Here is a 20,375-nt window from a genome sequence, read left to right on the forward strand (position 1 = left end):
ATAATTGTAATTGTAACACTGGGTCTCTTAATATTAAGTATATCACTGTACCTACTTTATAAATTTAAGGAAATACTTAAAGGAATACTTATAAAATACAATAACACAAAAGGGGACGACCCAACAATAGAAACACAAGAGTTACAAGAAATACCAAAGCTATACCCCAAAATCACATAAATAACCATATGATTTTGTCTAAGTGATGGGGGAGGGACGTATCTGCACTGCGTTTTCTCAACGGCCACCAGTTCAAAGAACGAAACCGTTCACAAATAAACAGAATCGCCAATTTCGGCTTTGATTAAAAACGATACAGATCCCGCAATGCAAACAAACAAAGAAAATTGATTAAGTCCGTACGTCAACAATGACGTAATTCCATAAACGTAAAAATCCAATAAGATCGCAAAATCTAATAATACCAAATTATGTAAGCATATGTTGAAATTGGAGTCGAGTGGGCGCGACGTTATCGATAGGTTAGGTCTATAGGGCGATAGCTGCAGCAGCGGGATGAGTCTGGCGGGCGATCTGGCCATTTGAAGATTAATCCCGATTCGCTCTGGGATTACTTCTAATGGCCCATGTATCCAATGACCCAATGCTGAGAGAGGCCATGTAATATGGCGGGGGGCGATGATCAGCAGATATCGTGATAGTCGCGGCCATACTGTCCAACAATCAAGGCAGATGCAGCCAGGTAGACGGGAAACTACAAATTTGTCTTTGTGCTTAAAAATCAAATAGTGAGTGAGGTTAATGTTAGATAGTAGTTCAGTGTTTAATAATTATAATTTATAAAGGCAGCCGGGGTCCCAATAAAAAGGGCCCCGGAAGATTTATTTGGAGTTTTACCGACATCGCATACTTCGCCATACCTACCAGCCCGACTTGGCTGCCCAGCAACCGGTGTCCGTTCGACCTGTGCCGACGACCCTCCAGGAAGGCCTTGCACAGTCGACGCCGACGACGTCAACATTTCCCGGTGAGTCCGTTCCGGTGTACCGCGTCATCCTCCTCTCGGGAACTTCCAGCGGTCGCATTGCGGCGCTGAGAAGGATCGCCATTTTGTAACCTGCCATTGCATAACTCACCGGAGAGCGCCTTTTTCCTGTGTGGAGATCCGGATCACTGCTGGCCTCCGGCGAAAGGTCTTCCGCCCGGGCTATCATTGCCTCCAGGCCCGGCCCAATAGTGGCTGAAATTCAGGAAAATTTAAATACATGTGTACCTTTATTATATATATATTGATATCTAGTTCACTGTTTGTGAATTTATCCGGAGTTAGTCCCGAGAGCCTTATTTGTCCTCGTTGTTTGTCTAAAATTTAAAAAGGTCGCGAGCATTAGTTTTATATGGTATAGCTTACAGTGCAGTTACATACCTTTTTGGCCTGTCCCTTCTTTTCCCTTGGAGCTCCTCAGGATTAGGTGACCATACACATACGCATCGCGTATGTTCCTTTGAGGGCCGCGTTTCCATGCGAGCTCTACCAATACATGACTGGTAGAGCATAGTTTCCGCGGCGCCTGTACCCTTTTCCAGCAAAACAAAATCCTCTGCTTTGACCGCGTAAATGTTGAAGACGGCGGCCAGGTTTCGGTCTTAAAGGCTGAGGAAGGATAGATCTGTTAAGAGGAGCATGTATATAAACGATTGTACTTACGATATTTATTAAACCTTTGTAATACCCACTATGTGTGAATAAGCTTTCCCAGTGGGGGAGATGGAACCGTAGCCGTAGTCGCGAGGAGGGGGCTCCTGCCGACGGCGAATGGGTGGTGCCCTGCAGCATCTTGAGGGCATCCATGGTTGGGTGGGAGCGCTTGGCTAGGACACCAAATGTAATCCATTTTCCCGTCAATACTTGTAAATTTTTGCTTTGTTTACATTTTTGTCTTAGTGATGACCGATAGTTTAGTAATGTGAGACCGTGAAGTTATCGATTTTATGTTGCGAGCTGTGGCATTAGGGGTACTCTGCCCTGAGGAACGACTGAGCTAGCGGCACTGCCACCGACAAAAAGCAGTTCGTAACATATTGGCGCCCAAGTTAAACAAAATAAATTGTCGAGGCGACGACGTCTCGCCCATTTATGACCCTGACGCCCCCGCCATCACGACCTATGTCTTGCAACATAGATTGCAATTGCTAGGGAGTGGCGAAGTCAGCTGTGGGGGAAGTCAGCTGTGTAGGGAAGTTGGAAGTGGAACGGGAGGCGGGTCGGCGGACATTGCCGACGATTTGCTCCTGGTCACAGGTTTACCAGTGAACCGGTGATGGCATCTTGGAGCAAACCAAGATTTGCATCACGGGATGCACTGATGAAAATCTGTGATAATTTCTGTGATAGAGTAGTTTTAGAGCTTGTATTTTGTTATTTATTTATTTGAAATGTTTTTTTGTTAGGATGTTGGGTTCCTGGGTTTTTCTCCCCGTCCTGGATTTCTAATTTTATGTCGGTTGTAAACTTAATTGCGTAATCGTGACCCGTAGTAACCCTGCACGGTTACCTCGACTTAAAATAGAAAAAGAGGGCGGGAAAGAAAAGCCAACAGTAGCCAAACCATCCGATGTCCTTAACTGGCGGCTATCACCACGGGTGATAGCTAGTCCAGTTGACGAACGGCTAGGCGGTGACGGGAAAACAGGAGTTTGGAGAAAGCGCAAGAAAGTTAGGTCGGAAGCCCACCGGCGAGGGTCAGTTCCATCTCCCCAAGTCAAGAGTAGTAGGAAGAAAAAAAAATAATACGAAAAAATAGGAGATTTTGAAAGGTGTTGGAAAGTGAGGAAGATTTGTTTATTGTTATTTATTTTTGCTATTAGTTATTTTCGTATTTATTTTGATATTTATTATATTATTTATTATTGTATTTATTTGTTGTCCTAATTATTTATTTATTTATCACATTTATTATCGTATTAGTAGCTATTAAGTATTTATTCAAAATTTCTCGGGAAGTATGTCCGAGGGTAAGGACGTCAGGGATAGGCACGGCCACCAGCTCAGATCGATGGGACCTCCTGGCGACGACAAGGACGATGTCTGGTCCACGGACGTAGAGGGTGCTGCTGGGTTGCCGCGGATATCGCTGGCTGGGGGTTTACCCAGAACGCCGGTAGGCGGTAGTGCGGTGGATCGGATTCGGGATCAACCGGCGGATCTGGAGCACCATCGGTCGCCCAGGGTCCTGGACTTCAAGGCAATCGTCAAGGCGCAGGATCGACTTCTGGTTCTGGAGCAGACGGCACCACAAAAGCTGAACACGGAACGGGATACAGCGGCGGAGTCGGCGATGAACGCAGCTCTGGCACAGGCTGCCCAAACCTATCGCGCGTCACAGGAGGTAGGAGTGAGCCAGGCGTTGCGGGAAGAAATCAGGATCGGATTCATCGACATGATGAAGTTGTTGAACGACGTCCTGAGGCCAGCCGAGAGCAAACCGCAGCCGCTCCAGGAGGGCGCGAGTCGCCAAGTGTCAATGGTGCCCACTCCGTCGTGTCCGGAAGGCGGCGCAAATGGTCCAGCGGAAGTTCAGCAGCGGCAGGAGTCAGGAGGAGGCTACCGAAGACCACCGGAATTACCACCCAGGCAGCGACCTCGACTGCCGGTAAATGACTCTCCAGGGATCGACAGCAGCCTGAGCCAGGAACCCGAGTACCATCAGACAGGCAGGAGTGATCGCCATGCACGGCCGTGGCGCGAGGACCGAAGGACGGTAAATTTTCGGGACGAGCCGCGGTGGTACGCAAACGCTGGAGCCGGCAACGGGAACCACTACACCAGAGTGGACCGCTGGAACCTCTCTTTTAGCGGCGAGGACGATGGCCATTCCGTGGATGACTTCGTGTTCCGTCTGGAGTTCCTGCAGCGGCAGCATCAATGTCCGTGGAGTGAAGTTCTGCGCAACTTCCACGTACTCTTATCGGGCAGAGCGAAGGAGTGGTACTGGGTACATGTACGCCAGTCCAGAGTGGACACTTGGGCCCAGCTGCGCAGGGCTCTGATGGATCGGTTCCGTGGCCACCAGACGGAACACGAAAGGATGCACGAGCTTCTTCAACGTGAGCAACAGCCGGGAGAGAGCGCGGATGACTACATCCATTCGATGCAGCAACTCGCCTCACGCCTGAAAAAACCAATGCCAGAGCGGCAGTTGGTGAAGGTAGTCAAAAAGGGCTTGAGGGACGGCATCGCTAGGTATGTTTACGCGATGGACGTACTCACAGTAGACGAACTTCGGGAGGAGTGCGTCGAAGTGGAGAGGAGTTTCGGTCGTCGAGGGCGTGCTGCTTACCTGCAGCAGAACAAAGTACGGGTCAGCGAGGCGCACGTACAGGACGAAGTCGACGAGCAGCGACGCCTGGAGGTGGACGAGCTACGTGGGCGAGTCCGAAATCCATTTAGGCCAGGTTGCTGGAATTGCGGGGCTGCGAAGCACGGATTCCAAGATTGCGAGGCCACGGAGTGGAGGAGATTTTGTTTCCGGTGCGGCAAGCCGGGCGTTATTTCTCCGAAATGTCCCGATTGCGCGGAAAACGGTCGGCTGGGCAGTCCGAAAGCGGGAGGGACTCGCCCAGGTTGGAATCCCGCGAAGTAGTTCCGAAGAAAGAAGAAGAAAAGAAAGTACATAGTCCATCTAATAGTAATAAGTATTTATTAAGATACCTACCGGAGGATGAGAGGCTTCGCCAGTAGATAGGTAATACGGGAGCTGGCTCACTAGGTAATAAATCATGTAAAAAAGGAGGTGGGGGTGACCCTAATTAGTCACGCATGGTTGCACACAGGTGTTCTAATGACCTAATTAGCATAATTAAGTCAAAAAGGGGGGTGTTGCTGACCCTAGTTAGATGAGCATGGTTGCACACAGGTCACTTAATGAGGTTAGAAAGTGGTGTGTAGGAGTGTGAGAGAGTGGTGTTTTGATATGTCTTGTTTTGTCTTGTCTTTTTCTCACGCTAAAGGTGCGTGTGTGATAGGGGTGTCTTGTCATGCGTGGGATTTTGTGGAGTGCAATGGTTGCACAGAGGTCACTATGTTGCTTCTAACTTGGGTTAGAACGCGTTATGCGTGGGCGTTTTGTAGAGTCAATTAGGGTTGTAGGTGACACCTGGCTTGCGGGTGTGATATGTGTTTTGTCATGCGTAGGATTTTGTGGATTGCAATGGTTGCACACAGGTCACTATGTTGTTTCTAACTTGGGTTAGAACGCGTTATGCGTGGGCGTTTTGTTGAGTCAATTAGGGTTGTAGGTGACACCTGGCTACGGTCTTGTGGTCAAAAGGTGTTGGTTTGAGGGATATAAGACCGCATACTTTTGTGGTGTGAAACAAGCGTGAGTTCGGTAACCTCCCCCTCTTTAGCGAGCATTAGATGGGAAAGTGAGCGTGGGAGTGTAACAAAAACGTTGTTTTGTTATGCGTGGGCGTTTTGTTGATTCAATTAGGGTTGTAGGTGACACCTGTTAGTGTAACCTGCCTACGGTCTTGTGGTCAAAATGGTGACTGTGGTGGTGGTTCCTAACAGAACAAAACCAAATGAGATCGTTTATTAAGTCAAATACGTTTTTCTTTAATCATATTTGAAAATTTTTTCTCATGCGCTTACATGAGAGAGAAAACAGTTACCTTCTATGTTTTGAAAAAATGTATGTGTTAAGGAGAAATGTGGAAAGTAGTTCAGTTTTAGAAAACTATTCGTTTTACAAGGGGTGTTTTGTCATGCGTATGAATTTGTAAAACTATATTTAGGCGGAGGAGGAGGAGGAAGGGAAGTTGTTTTGTTATGCGTGGGCGTTTTGTTGATTCAATTAGGGTTGTAGGTGACACCTGGCTACGGTCTTGTGGTCAAAAGGTGTTGGTTTGAGAGATATTAGACCGCATACTTTTGTTGTGTGAAACAAGCGTGAGTTCGGTAACCTCTCCCCTCTTTAGCGAGCATTAGATGGGAAAGTAAGCGTAGGAGTGTAAGAGGGATGTTGGTGGTGGCGGTGCTTGTGGTGGTGGTTCCTAACAGAAAATACACAAAAAACAAATGAGATCGTTTGTTTAGTCAAATACGTTTTTATTACTATATATTCGTCTTAAATTAGTTTACATTGAGTCTTTTAAATAAATGAATGTATCTTTCCATCAATTTTAAGGCGTCTTCTTCTCTCTTTTCAACATGCATACACCTGCAAGTGTCAGGTCCAACTTTACAATCATCATATGCCCATGCACAGGATGATAGGTGTTCTCCATACTTTGAATGAATTAGTGGGGTGGCTTCTACATCTTTAAAAAATGTATGAAATGATTTCAATTTCGTAGCATGTTCCTTGAAGATCTCACTTCCATGCTCCCTTAAGAACTCTTCAATTTTTGAGGAAATCATTTTTTCTTTCAACGTAATAGTCTGAATGTTTATCTTAAACTAAAGTTTGGTAGAGATAACTCGTTGTATTATACTTAGAAAACAGATGTTAAAAAATGCAACAGCTGATGATAGACCCACCCTCGAAAACAAATTCAAAACAGTAGAAATTTTTTTTTAGGTTTTCTCTTTATTTTAAAATTTTAATATATGATGAAATTAATTTTCTAACTCTATATTGTTGAATTACAAAATGAAAACAAGCACAAGTTTCTATATTATCATTAGAAAATGTACATAAATTTAAATGTTCTCCAAATGTTGTTTTTATAAACTCCTTTACGTCAGTACCCATGAACATGTTCCTTGTCTCCAGTAGTAATTTCAAGTCCTCTTTTGAAATCATATTTCCAAATATATTAATAAAAAAATTAATTTTATTTATTAAAGATGAATAAGTCGGTATATTAAGATTGTTATTAGAATCAGTCATTTCGTAAACTTATTTTCCCGACTCTCAAAATGTGAATGAATGGTTAAAAGGTGTTTAGGAGTTTTCGTTTGTGTAAAAGTTTAAGATTTTATGAGCATTGTTCAGAGAGCAGACACCATCCCGAGCATGTAATGAACAATATGGAAAGTGCTTTCCATCCATTATTTTTAGAGAGGGACAACCAATTTCATCAATGTTAATTACATTATCAATTTTTAAAAATTTTTTTAGGAATAACCTTTTTTGATATCCCTTACAAATTATTTCCTGTTTTCTAATTATTTCTCTTAAATACATTTGTGTTTCTTTGAAAAAGTATACTCCATCATTCCAATAAATTTTGTGATGTTTTTTTGTTAGCCAAGTAGCTGTTTTTCTAAATTTCTTATTCAATTCAATAAAATTATGTGGAGAGTGTATGATAAAATTACAATTCAAGATTGTCTCGTTTTTGAATACGACTCCAATTTCCTTTAGAATAAATTTATTGTTGTTTCCAAGAAATCCTTGAACATCAATTGCAACAATATCTTCACTCATAATTGTTTAATTGCTAGACAATCCGCTGAACTAGACCATTCACGGGTTATATTCAACTAAACGATCATGTATGAGCACGCAATATACTTGAACATTTTCGATAGTGGGCTTGGTAAGTTCAATTGAAATCCTAACATCAATGGGTCCCGATTTAACCATTTCATTTTGATATGATAAGTCAATTACGATAATAGGAGCTTTAGTTTTAAACTCTGTAGGTGATAGTAAAGGAGATTCACTTCGGTTATAGTAGCTAGATTGAAACTTGCAATACATTTCATATAGGTGTGCAAATCGATCTTTTTCAAAGTCCAAGTTTAAGTCATCGTTGGGATATGTTTCAGAGTTTAAGTAGACCTTTAGATTTCTTAAATTGTTTGTAATCAGATGGTGGTTATCTTTAAATCCAATTAAAGCAAATCGTGGACGTTCTCGGTTAGCAGCTAATTTAACATTCCAAACATGATTTGTTCCATTACTTAGTTTAGGATTAATGTATGTATCCCAACTACGGAATGCAATCGGTAGATTGGTTCCACTTTTTATAATATCATACATTTTAATTTTCGTTGAATCGCTGGGTGTTATATGAGGAATTTTCCATGTAATATTAGTCATATTGAGATGATACTTTCCGACTAATTGTGCACTCTCAAATTTATCTTGCTCAAGTACATCATTAAAATTTTTTGATATTAATAGTACTAGTTCATGTTTACAATTTAATAATACTTTTTCTAATCTTCAGCAAATCCAAGTAGATTTTTAAGGGGTATTGAAAAGTTGAAGTTGGGGGTTAAATTGAAATCGGGTCCTCCGCTCCATCCAGAATTGTAAAGTCTCTTGCTTTCAAATTGATTTAAAGAAACAAAGTTTTTTATTGTAGAAGTAATACCACTAAATCTTGTTCTATCTATTTCAACACCATTGATTTCATAGCGTATTTCATCTAAAAAGTATGCCATACAATTATTTCTTATTCTCGCAATAACATTTTGAGTTTCTACCGCTCCCCCTTCCTTAATTAGGGTAATATCTCCTTGAAAATTTAGAAGACTCTCATGGGGGAGTACATATAAATCTTGATTTTGGATTGTAATTCTTATCTCATCATTTGGTTTAAATGATTGTTGATAGAGTTGATAGCTGTGATATTCCTTCTTTGATATACTTTCATCAGAGAAAGGTTTTTCCCGTACTGCCAATATTTCATTCAACCCCATGACTTTAGTTAAACTCGCACTTTGAAGCCCAATGATTTAAGAATTAACTTTTTTTTTAATGTAAGTGTGTGTCTTTTTGGTTTCGATCCTCTTCCTATAACTTTATGTTTTAAAGTGTGCTGATGATGGTAGGTATCACCTCTTTTATTGTATATAATCATTGTATTAATCTTAAGTGTAAACGAATTGTATAGTTTTCACCGCGTAAATTTATTCATTCACCGTTCTGATCAGTTATGTGTATAGAGAGTGTACTTATTTCTCTAGTGTTGACTGGTAAGTAAATAAGATTGTGTGGTGTGATATTCATTTTATAGCCTGGTGGAACATTAATTCCAAACTCGTATAATGAATGATCTTGTCTACTATCAATATATGACCCGCTTACAATATTACATACTAAGCGTATTGTGTTTATTTTTAAAATGTTGACAGGTTGATCAGATATATATGTTTTTTTCAAGTCGGGGTAAATTATTTTTTTATTGAAACCAAGCAATTGTCCAATGGAGTTGTTTCTATTAAAATAAATAGGTTCTTTGGTAGTTGTAATATGAACTTGAAGTGTGTTATTATTACTCTCCATTTGAAATGTTTTCTCAAGATCATAATCTTTTAGTTTATTTTTAAGAAAATCATAAATATCATTGAGTTCATATGATCCGATTGGAAGTTGAATTACTTTATCACCAATATGAAATAGATTATTATTTATATCAACATTGGGTATAGAGTTGTACATATGAAAGTCAATGAGTGCACACTCATATTCACCATTTGTCAGTTCAATGGGTGGGAAATAAAAAAAGGTTTGTAATGGGTTCATTACCATTTAATGTAAGAGTGAATGATCTACTCATTTTGGGGTCTAATAATGTACTGTGAAAATATAGCTTACAGAATGAAACTTATATTCTCAAATAATTATAAATTCATTAAAACCCTTCCTGTATCTTCCCTTTTCCATATCGTTATCTTTACTTATTATGAGGAATCCGTATTTATCACTCCAACACTTTTGTCAAATTTTCATAAATGAATCATAGGACATATCAGCATTTACATGATCACGATATATATGACGCATATTTAAATCATCTTGTTTAAACATTATAATCATATTCGCGTTATCACGTATTAGAAGTTTTGGAATATGAGTATATGTTTGGCATAGGTAAAAAGAATCTATATTTTTATGACGCCCCATACAGAAATATGAACGAATGTTGTTTTTTTTTTCACAAGCAACATCATCAAAAATCATAATAGAGTTTTCTTTAGCCTTAGCGGGTGGTAAAACTTCATCGTTTTGTGAGAACGTATAATATCCCATTCCCTTTATCGGTTTAATTAGCTTCTCTAAATACTCATACTTTGGTTGATATAAACTCTTTGAGAATACATATATATTCTCAAATTTTAGCCCGTTTGGACTTTCAATAAGGCTGAGCATAACATTTGTTTTTCCACAGTTTGAGGGACCGACAACCAATGCTCTTATTGTATTGGGTAATAAAGAACTATGTCGTGAAACTGAATTTGTTAATGAATGATCACCACCCTCGATATTTCTAACACAGATTTCTTGTTTTTGACGTATTAAACGCATATTCACGTGTGTAATGTACTTCATTCGATGAGAAATGCTCCTTGATTAAACATTATATAAAATGGGTAAAAGTTTTTATAATTGTTGCAGTCAGAGTTCAAACTTGAAACGAGGTAGTGGTATTATCAACAAAATAATTAACACATTTCCATTTGAAGTACATATTCCTGGTTATAATTTTTGTGGACCTGGAACAAAGCTAAAACAAAGGTTGGAGCGCGGTGATCGTGGGGTAAATCATTTGGATGAAGCTTGTAGAGTACATGATATTGCATATTCACAATATAAGGATCTAGCTGATCGACATAAGGCTGACGCAGTACTAATAAATAAAGCGTGGGAACGTGTTGGTTCAAAAGATAGTAGTATTGCAGAGAAAACAGCAGCATACTTGATTACAAATATTATGAAAACAAAATAGAAATTCGGAATGGGTGTGAAAAAGGGAACAAAGAGAAAGTGTAAGAAAAGGAAATCAAAGGTAAAGAGTTTTTCAAATGTTATCCAAACAGGAATGCGGGCATTGAAAACTCAGAAGCCACTAGATCTAATGAGTGCGATTAAGGTTGCACGTAAAACAAAGTCAATAAATCAATTGGTAGAAATAAAAAAAAAATTAAGATTCCTCGTATTATTAATGTACCGAAAATTGGTGGTTTTTTACCTATTGTACCCATTTTGACTGCACTAAGTGCATTAGTCTCGCCTCTGGTAGTGCAGCTATTGCTAAAACTATTAATAATGCAAACATGGGGAAAAAACAATTAGAAGAGAGTAAGCAACATAATAAGAAAATGGAAAGTATTAAGGTGGGTGAAGGTATGTTTCTTAAACCTTATAGAAAAGGTTATGGATTATATCTTAATCCATTTAGAGGAAATCCAAAAAACTAATTACTGAGCTACCTAAAAAACCTCTTTCAAATTTCGAAATTTTGAATTTTGCTCAAAAGTACATTCCACATTTCCGAGGTGTGTTTATGAGAGACTCACTGCCCAAATCTCCTTGGAGAGAAGAGTCAGGAATTATAAACCTAGATGATAGTTCATCAAATGGTACACATTGGGTAGCTTATAACAAAAATAAAAAAAGTATACATTACTTTGATAGTTTTGGAAATTTACAACCCCCAAAAGAAATTGTGAAATACTTGGGGAATAACATTAACTATAACTATGAGAGAAAACAAGACTTTAATAGTACCAACTGTGGACACCTGTCCCTCCAATTCTTACTCTCTCTATCCCACCCTAACTTTTACACTATGATCAAGTAATTTCTCTATGATTCTTGAAACCCACCCTATTTACATGCTATTCACTGCTATGATTGGTCGATTCTAAATCAAGAATGAGAGAGAACAGGGAGGGTTAGTTTACCTCAAGGTATAAAAACTCGATCAAAAGTTATTCTAACACACATTTAAAAACCACCTGCAAACAGTCTCAACCTAAAAGTTTCAAGCTAAAACGTTCTCAGCCTAAAGTTTTAACCTAAAAAATCTTGCAATCATCAAAATCAACAACAATAAGAACAACATAAAAAACAGTTAAAACAGTAAGACAACAACAACAATTAAAACAGATACAACTGCTAAAAACAGCTGAAAACAACAACAAAACAGCTACATCTGCTAAAAAACAACTAAAATTAACAACAAAAACAGCTACAACTGCTAAAAACAGGTAAATTCAACAACAAAAACAGCTACAACTGCTAAAATAACAACTAAATTCAACAACGAAAACAGGTAAAAGCAACAAAAACAACGAAAACAACTACAAGAAGAAACAACTACAAATGGTCAATCCGGGAATGATGAAAGTACTCAAGGAGTTTAATGGTAACGCACCAAAACCTCTCTTAACAAAGACGAAGATGGAATCGGAGGTGTGCTACCCTATTCGACGTGCTCAACGTAAGAAAACCAGCTTTGGGATGGCCCTCACTCTTGAACTTGAAGAGTATATGCTGTACTTGCCGGAACGATACTCAACTTTAGAGGATTCAACAATTGATTATATAAAAGATAATCTTTTTTGTATTATTAAAAAGAATGATAACAATCTCTATTTAGAATTAAATAAAGCTTAAAATGTTTTCATTTTTAATATTATTAATGTATCTATTTTGATAAATAAAAATAAAAACAAGGGAGAACGCTATAGTCGAGTACCTCGACTATCAGATACCCGTTACTCAGCTTAAGGGACCAAAGGGAAATGGTGATATGCAAGCAGCAAAGCGAGATTTAAATGCGCCACCTACCGGCGGAAGACAGATTTAAGCGTTGTGGGCGTTAGGGTAGGCGTGAAAAATTCATTATTCAATAGAATAAGTTAGCCGCGCACTTTGCTTTCTCTGAGCGCCGGCAGTGCTTTTTTCTTTGCCGCTAAGTTCGGCTGGCAACTATGTATTTACATACACACACATACACGCGTAAAAACATTTCGCATTGTCTGGCTCTGACGTCATAGCTTCTTCTTGGGAGGTTTGTGGGCGTTAGAGTGGGCGTAGCAAAATTTTTTTTGGGTCAATCGATAGGTATTGACAAGACTAATACATTTCAGTTAAAATTTTCTGTCTAGCATCAAAACTGTAGGAGCTACAGTTTTGGGCGGTTTGTGGGCGTTAGAGTGGGCGTGGCAGTCTACTGAAACAAACTTGCGCTGCGTAAGAAGCTCAGGAATCTGCACGCCAAATCTCAATAGCCTAGCTCTCATAGTTTCCGAGATCTCAGCGTTCATCCGGACGGACAGACAGACGGACAGACGGACAGACGGACAGACGGACAGACGGACAGACGGACAGACGGACAGACGGACATGGCTAGATCGACTCGGCTAGTGATCCTGATCAAGAATATATATACTTTATGGGGTCGGAAACGCTTCCTTCTGCATGTTACATACTTTCCGACGAATCTAGTATACCCTTTTACTCTACGAGTAACGGGTATAAAAAGTTTTATAAAACTCAAACTCAAACCCTTTGTTATAAATATTTAAATTATACTACATTTTTCCCAGTCGCACATGAGTATCAGAGAAAACGACAACAATGAAGCGTAAACTTTTAGAACAGTTGACGAAAAGTAGAAATTCATTAAAAAGAAAATTTGATGAATTGAGACAAATAAAAAATGAGAACGTATCAAATTTGGAGGAAACTTTTAAACCTATTACAGAACCTTTACATGAATTACTCACTGAAAATAAAAAATTGAATAAAAAAGAATATATTAATGATACACATGATATTAAGACTAAGTTCAAGAAAGAGAAAATAAAAGTACCTAAAAGTAAAAAAGAAAAAAGGGTACACGAGAGAGTAATCGAAAGTGATAGTGAGAGTGATGCTTATGTTGATGCTTTTTCACGACAGTCTCTTATAGATGAATCTGATGTTTCACAACAGTCTCTTATAGATGAATCCGATGTTTCACAACAGCCTCACACAGATGATTTAAATGAAAGTGTGTATGAAGAAGCCGGGGTGAAGTACAATCTTAACATTAATCAGTTAAAGCAAGAAAAGATTTTAGACAATAGTTATGGACCAAGAGAAGAAAATAATATCTTAATGTTGGGTAATACAACACTTAAAATTAAAAAAAATTTAATGAAATTAGGAAGTGGAAATTTATGGACTCTATCACCAGGTCTATACTCTTTAATTTTTCATAATAGTCCTATGGATTATACTAAGAATGATTTAGAATCATATAAAAACATTTTAATTGAAACAAGTGCTCACAAAAGAAACTATCAACCAGGTGGTCAAGTAAAGGGTAATTGTTCTAAAAAATATTCTTCAATTATTAAACCATTAATATCATCTTCAGTAAATAAAGAATTTACTGGTTCTGGGTATATGAGACTACAAAAAATACCACCAAACTATGTATATTGGGATAATGTTAATGAACTTGTTGAAAGATTGCAACTCTTAATGGCATCGAGAGCTGCTGGTAATAATAACCATACTAATGAAATTCTTTCAATAATAGAAGAATTGCGGGAAGCAAAAATAATATATTAATAAAATGGAAAACATTTTCTCATTTTGTTTAATAGTAAAATGTCTATTGACAAGTTTGGTCAATTTTCAAATGATAGAGATTTTTCCTCGCTTTTCAAAAGGGAAGCTGAGAGTCTTACAGGTATATATCTAGACACTGATGGTCACATAAATGTTCAGAAAAAAAGAATTAAAAACTCATCAAAACCAGTAAATGGAAATGATTTGGCTATTAAATTTTATGTTGATGATAAAATTAATGAAGCGAAATCATATCAAATGGAAACTATAACTAAATCATTTCAACTACGAAATAAAAGAGTATCAGAGCTGGAAAGTAAAGTAATAAAAATGATAACTCAAATGGAGTATATACGTAATTCAATAAAAGAGCTTCTAGATAAATTGGAAAATCTTAACAAATTCATAAACCAACATTTAAAAAAACCTCCACCAATCATTCGTTCTAATCAGACACAAATAGATGGAATAATACTTCGGAAAAGTCCATTTGCACATCGTGAAAACGAAGAAGAAGTTTTAACAATTAATGTGGATCATACATAAATATACCACTCTTTCATTATTTATTTTATAATTAAAATGTCAGTTGATAAGTTTGGTTGTTTTTTAAATGAGAAAGAGTACTCAAGAGATATAACAAAAGGTCTAGAAAAATTTCAAAGTGTACTTAATGATTATGATGGACATTTAAATGTTCAGAGGAAACGATTTAAAAATTCCCTACCCCCCATTCATGAAAATGATATTGCAACAAAGATTTATATTGATGATGAAATAAGTAAACTAGTACAGAATACATCTAATGAAATTTCTAAGCAACCGCAGAAACAACAAATCTTTAGATTAAGACCTCGAATCAATAATATTGAGGGAAAAGTGAGTGAAATTTCTAAAAAATTGGAATTTCTCATGAAAACTTTTAATAAGGTAGTGGAGGATATAAATGAAATAGAAAGTAACATTTTCAATTATATAATTGCACCAACCTCAGTTTTAAAAGGTGAAACTGAATCTTTAGAGAAGAAACCTTTTATACCAGATAAAATAAAGCTATGAGTAAACGAGATATTGTAAATGAGTTACATCGCCCATCATTCAAGAATTTCCCAAGACGTAGAGTTATAGTAAAGGGTATAAATGATTTATGGCAGGCTGATTTGGTTGAAATGGGGGCATATGCATCATCAAATAAGGGGTATAGGTATTTGTTAACAGTAATAGATACATTTTCTAAACATGGATGGGGTGAAGCAATAAAATCAAAAAATGCAGAAGAAGTTACAAAAGCAATGGAAAAAATAATGAAATCTGGTCGTGGAGTACCAAAGAATTTACAAACAGATAATGGAAATGAATTCTATAATAAACAATTTAGAGAATTGATGAAAAGATATGAAATTAATCATTACTCAACATTTAGTACTCTTAAAGCATCTATTGTGGAACGTTTTAATAGAACAATAAAAGAACTTATGTGGCGTGAGTTTAGTTTTAATGGAAAATATACTTGGCTTCAAATATACAAAGAGTTGATTAATAATTATAATAACAGGAAGCATAGAACGATTAAAATGAAGCCTATTGACGTCAATGCTAAAAATGAAAAACAGATTTTGATGAGATCATACAATCATCTAAAAATATTTACAAATGGGGACTTTAAAGAGGGGGATCATGTACGAATAAGTAAATATAAACATGTCTTTGAAAAAGGCTATACCCCAAACTGGACAACGGAAATTTTTCGAATTCGGAAAGTACAAAATACATCCCCCACCACATATTTACTTGAGGACTTAAAGGGTGATCCAGTACAAGGTGGTTTCTATAAACAAGAAATTAAAAAAACAAAATTCCCTAATACTTATCTTGTTGAAAAGATTGTGAAACAAAAAGATGATTATGTGCTTGTGCGTTGGCTAGGCTTTTCAAAATCAGAAGATAGTTGGATTCATAAAAACGAAATTCTATAAAGAACAAGTGGAAGCATAGAACAATTAAAATGTAGGCATTGACGTCAATGCGTGAAAATAAATTATGTTTCTTCTTCACAAGCACGCAATTCCTATTTATAAACGGAACGGAACTTGATTATGAGCTTGTGCGTTGGCTAGACTAAAAGAGTATATACAGATAAGAATTTTGGGGTGGAACTTGATTATGTGCTTGTGCGTTGGGTAGGCTTTTCAAAATCAGAAGATAGTTGGATTCATTAAAACGAAATTCTATAAAGAACAATTAAAATGTAGACATTGACGTCAATGCGTGAAAATAAATTATGTTTCTTCACAATCACGCAATTCCTATTTATAAAGTGTGAAGAAAAGCATGTACAGATAAGAATTTGAACAGAACGTTATATATTTATATATACAAATCTGGAGGGTATAAAGGCGGAAGAATTTCAAAAAGTATTCAGTTTCCATCTATTCGTTCACGCAAATCAATTTCGGATCGTTTGCTTATTCATTCATTCGTTCGTTTGTTCGATTGTCAAAAAAAACAAAATCAAAATTAAAATGACGGTTTTTATAATATTTTTTGTGATACTTTCCCTCTTTAATCCGATGGTGAAAATGGTACCACTCCCCAATGAAATGACTTTAATTGAAAACCCATCGACTTCCAATAATTCGATTGGGTTATTTATCAATGTTCCAAAACTAAAAAAAAATCATTAAAATTGACTTAAAATTTGAGATCCTAGAGGACAGTCATATTTTTATGGATCTCATAAACAAGACAAGTGATGAAAGTGAGATACCAAACTTAAAAAGTGAACTCGATACAAAAATATTTAATGCTATTAATGGTAGCATTAATGAAAAAGACTTAACAACAAGTACAAGTGCAAGTACAGTTGAAGAAGAAACATTTATATTATCATCTACTACAACTACATCTGCCTCAACTACAACAAGTACAACTACACCTACAATGAGAAGGGAATTCTGGAGGAGGAGGAGAAGGAAGAAACAACAACTACAACAGCAGCAACTACATTAAAAAAAGAACTTCTGGAAGAAGATACAACAAAAACAGCTACATCAACAACTACAACCCCAACCAATCTTTTTGATTTTAATAGCGAAAATGAAAGTGTTGATCACATAGAAAATAAAACCATAGGAGATGAAAAATCAGAAAAAATTGATATGGGTATAAATGATAGTGAGAGAGAATTTGAAAACGTAAGTCGAGCACCAACATTAAGTAATACGTCACAAGAATTAATGTTTGGGATCAGTGATAGTGATACAGAATTTGAAAGTGTAAGTCGGGTTCCAATAAAAAGGAACACTACTCATAAATTAAAAAGCACTGAAAACATACACAACTCTCAAATCGAATTCACAAAGAGAGGTATAATTGATAATTTTAAGCAAAAATTAGTTGAAAATGAAAGGAGAATAGGAGGGCATATGGATTTGGGAAGAAGGGGTCTAAACAGATTCTTTACCATCCAATACAAAACTGCTACAGTAGGAGTTAAATGTCATTACAATAATATATATAGAAGAACACATTCTAGGCGAAGTTTAAGTAAATCTAAGCGTATGAATTTAAAATATTTATCTAATCGCCACCGCCACCAAAAATCTAAACGCAATACTAATACCCCCTTAGCAACTTTAAGAATAAATTGTTTTGAACTTGCAGAAGTTTTATCCCAAACAGTAATTAATGCAGAGAGACGAAAAGATAGGATTGTCTATGAAAAAATATCAAAGGATGCTGATCTTCTCTCCAAACAAGAGAGTAAAAGAGAAGAGATAGAAGAAGAAGAAACAGGTTATCTTAGTGATGGTCCACAAATCCATGAAATTGAAATCGATGAAGCAGAAAGAATTAATGGGATATATTTAAGAAAGAGAAATTTAGCAGCTCAAATGATGGTTGAATATTTAAATAAAAAAGAAAGTCAGATTAGCACAGATAAAATACCAATTAACGATATTAACGATTTCAAAATAACTAATAGTGATATTATATCATAATCTGATTGAGTAGGGAAATATGTTTGTTTTTGCAGAATATAAAAATAGAAGATGAAAATAATAATTCGAGTAAATTAAAATAAGGTGAGTTTAATATATATATATATATATATATATAATTTTATATACTAATAATATATATATATATATTTTCAGAACTCCAAAGCATTAATAAAAAAGTTGAAAATAATATTTCGGATGGAGCTCAAAAAGGTTGGTTGAATACATATAAAATAATATTTGTTTATATATATAGTAAAATATTTATATTTTCAGAACTCCAAAACATTAATAAAAAAAGAGGTTGGCAAATTTTCTCATAATTTGTATGGTGATGACGATGATGATGATGATGATGATGACCATGATACAATCCTTTATGATGATGAAAATCCGGAGCCATGTATTCCAAGATCATCTAGTGAGGATGAAACTATTCTTGTTGAGGGTGGTATGTTCAAACTATACCGTTTAATTTAGATGAAGATAATGATAAATACTTTAAATCAATTCCTTTAAGTAATGATGATAATAAAGTATATAGATTACAGGGTGGTATAGATAAATATAAACAAACTGTACCACTAAATATAGAAGAAAGTAAGCAAATTGAATGTAATTCAAAGAAAATATTGTAATTCTTCTGTTAAATTCAAATTTTCATGTTCTGTTAATTCTCATTAATTTTAACATTACCCTGTAAGTAAAAGCGATGTTTGTTCTGTTAAATAAAAATTGTATAATAATAATATTGTGAATTGTAATATTTGGTTTATACATTACCTTACATTTTACCCTTTAAATAAAAAAGCGTTGTTTGTTCTGTCTTATTTACAATTATAGAGTACATTTATTCATTTTTTTTATCATTTAGTAAATTTAATTCTAATTCTGTACAAAACATTTCAAATTCACATTCATATATATTTTTGTGAAATTTTTCTTTTTCATTCTCTTGATAATTATTTCTATTAGGACAATTCTCTCTTTCTTTTATTCTTTGTTCATAAACATAAATATTTGAATCCATTTCATTAAGTTTATTTTCTAATCTTTTTTCATCTATTTTATAATGGCCATATTGTAGTGTATTAATTTTATTGTCTTGTATAAGAATCTTTGTGTCTTTATGACTGAGAACTACTTTTTTACATTTAATTGTTGATAAAAGATGATTTTTAGATCTAATCATTGACATAGAGCATATCACTTCCTCTTCCGAAAACAAACATTTTTTAAAACTATTAAAAGTTAATTGATCTATTGCACTTCTTTTAACACCCTTTGATTTTTTCACTGTTTTTTCAGAGCTGTCATTACTATTAGATGTTTTAAAGGCATACATTTTTGATCTCAAACCAACAAATTCAGTCATAGGTCTTCCATTGAGTTCATCTTTAAAAAACCCAACCTTTTTTTATTAGCTTTAGGAAAATTATAGAGATTAAATAATTCATCAGAATAATCTGATGTATCAAACTTCATCTCAACATCATTCTGAATATCTTTATAAAAGTCTTCAGTGTTAATGGTATATATAAAAGAATCTGTATCCATATAATTTAATTGAACATTTTCATTGTATTTAGGTTTGATATAATTATAATGAAAATCATACATTTTCCATTTCGATAAATCTAATACAGCAAAACCTAAATATAAAGGTTTGTTGTACAACACATTTAATCTTTTCATTTGAAAGGCAAAGAAGTTTTCTGAAAACTGTTTGACACTATGGAAGTTTGACTTTGAAATAAGAGATTCCGATTCTTCTGGTCCAAAAAGGCATTGTGGTAATGCCTTTTTGGACCAGAAGAATCGGATGGTGAAGCACTTTCCCATTCAGTAATTAATTTAATATTAACGCGCTTATCGACATTTTCCATCGTTTTACCGTAGACAGCATTATTTAAAAGTTTAAAAAAATCTTTTTCAAATGTATTTTTTGCATTAGTTCTATGGAATGTATTCAAATCAATATATGTTTTTAGCCAAGGCTTCTGAAAGAAGCGAAGACCTCTATGAATTTTTGTTAGAATTAATCCATTTTCTATACACTGTTGAAAATTTTTATAATGAATTATATATTTTTCTTTATCCCTTAAAT

The 20,375-nt window shown here is 35.7% G+C and overlaps 1 protein-coding gene across 1 annotated transcript; it reads right to left on the reverse strand.

Annotated features, from left to right (window-relative positions):
* Nucleotides 1–301: 301 nt before the first annotated feature.
* LOC119555073 lies at nt 302–2,384 on the reverse strand. Its single transcript, XM_037866318.1, has 4 exons — nt 1,670–2,384; nt 1,388–1,615; nt 886–1,323; nt 302–734 (listed from the first exon to the last, which is right to left on the reverse strand). The coding sequence occupies exons 3-4, from the start codon at nt 1,173–1,175 to the stop codon at nt 716–718; spliced, it is 309 nt and encodes a 102-aa protein (XP_037722246.1). The 5' UTR covers nt 1,176–1,323; nt 1,388–1,615; nt 1,670–2,384; the 3' UTR covers nt 302–715.
* Nucleotides 2,385–20,375: the final 17,991 nt, after the last annotated feature.

Source organism: Drosophila subpulchrella, chromosome 4, assembly GCF_014743375.2.
Source record: "Drosophila subpulchrella strain 33 F10 #4 breed RU33 chromosome 4, RU_Dsub_v1.1 Primary Assembly, whole genome shotgun sequence".
Lineage (NCBI taxonomy): Eukaryota > Metazoa > Arthropoda > Insecta > Diptera > Drosophilidae > Drosophila > Drosophila subpulchrella.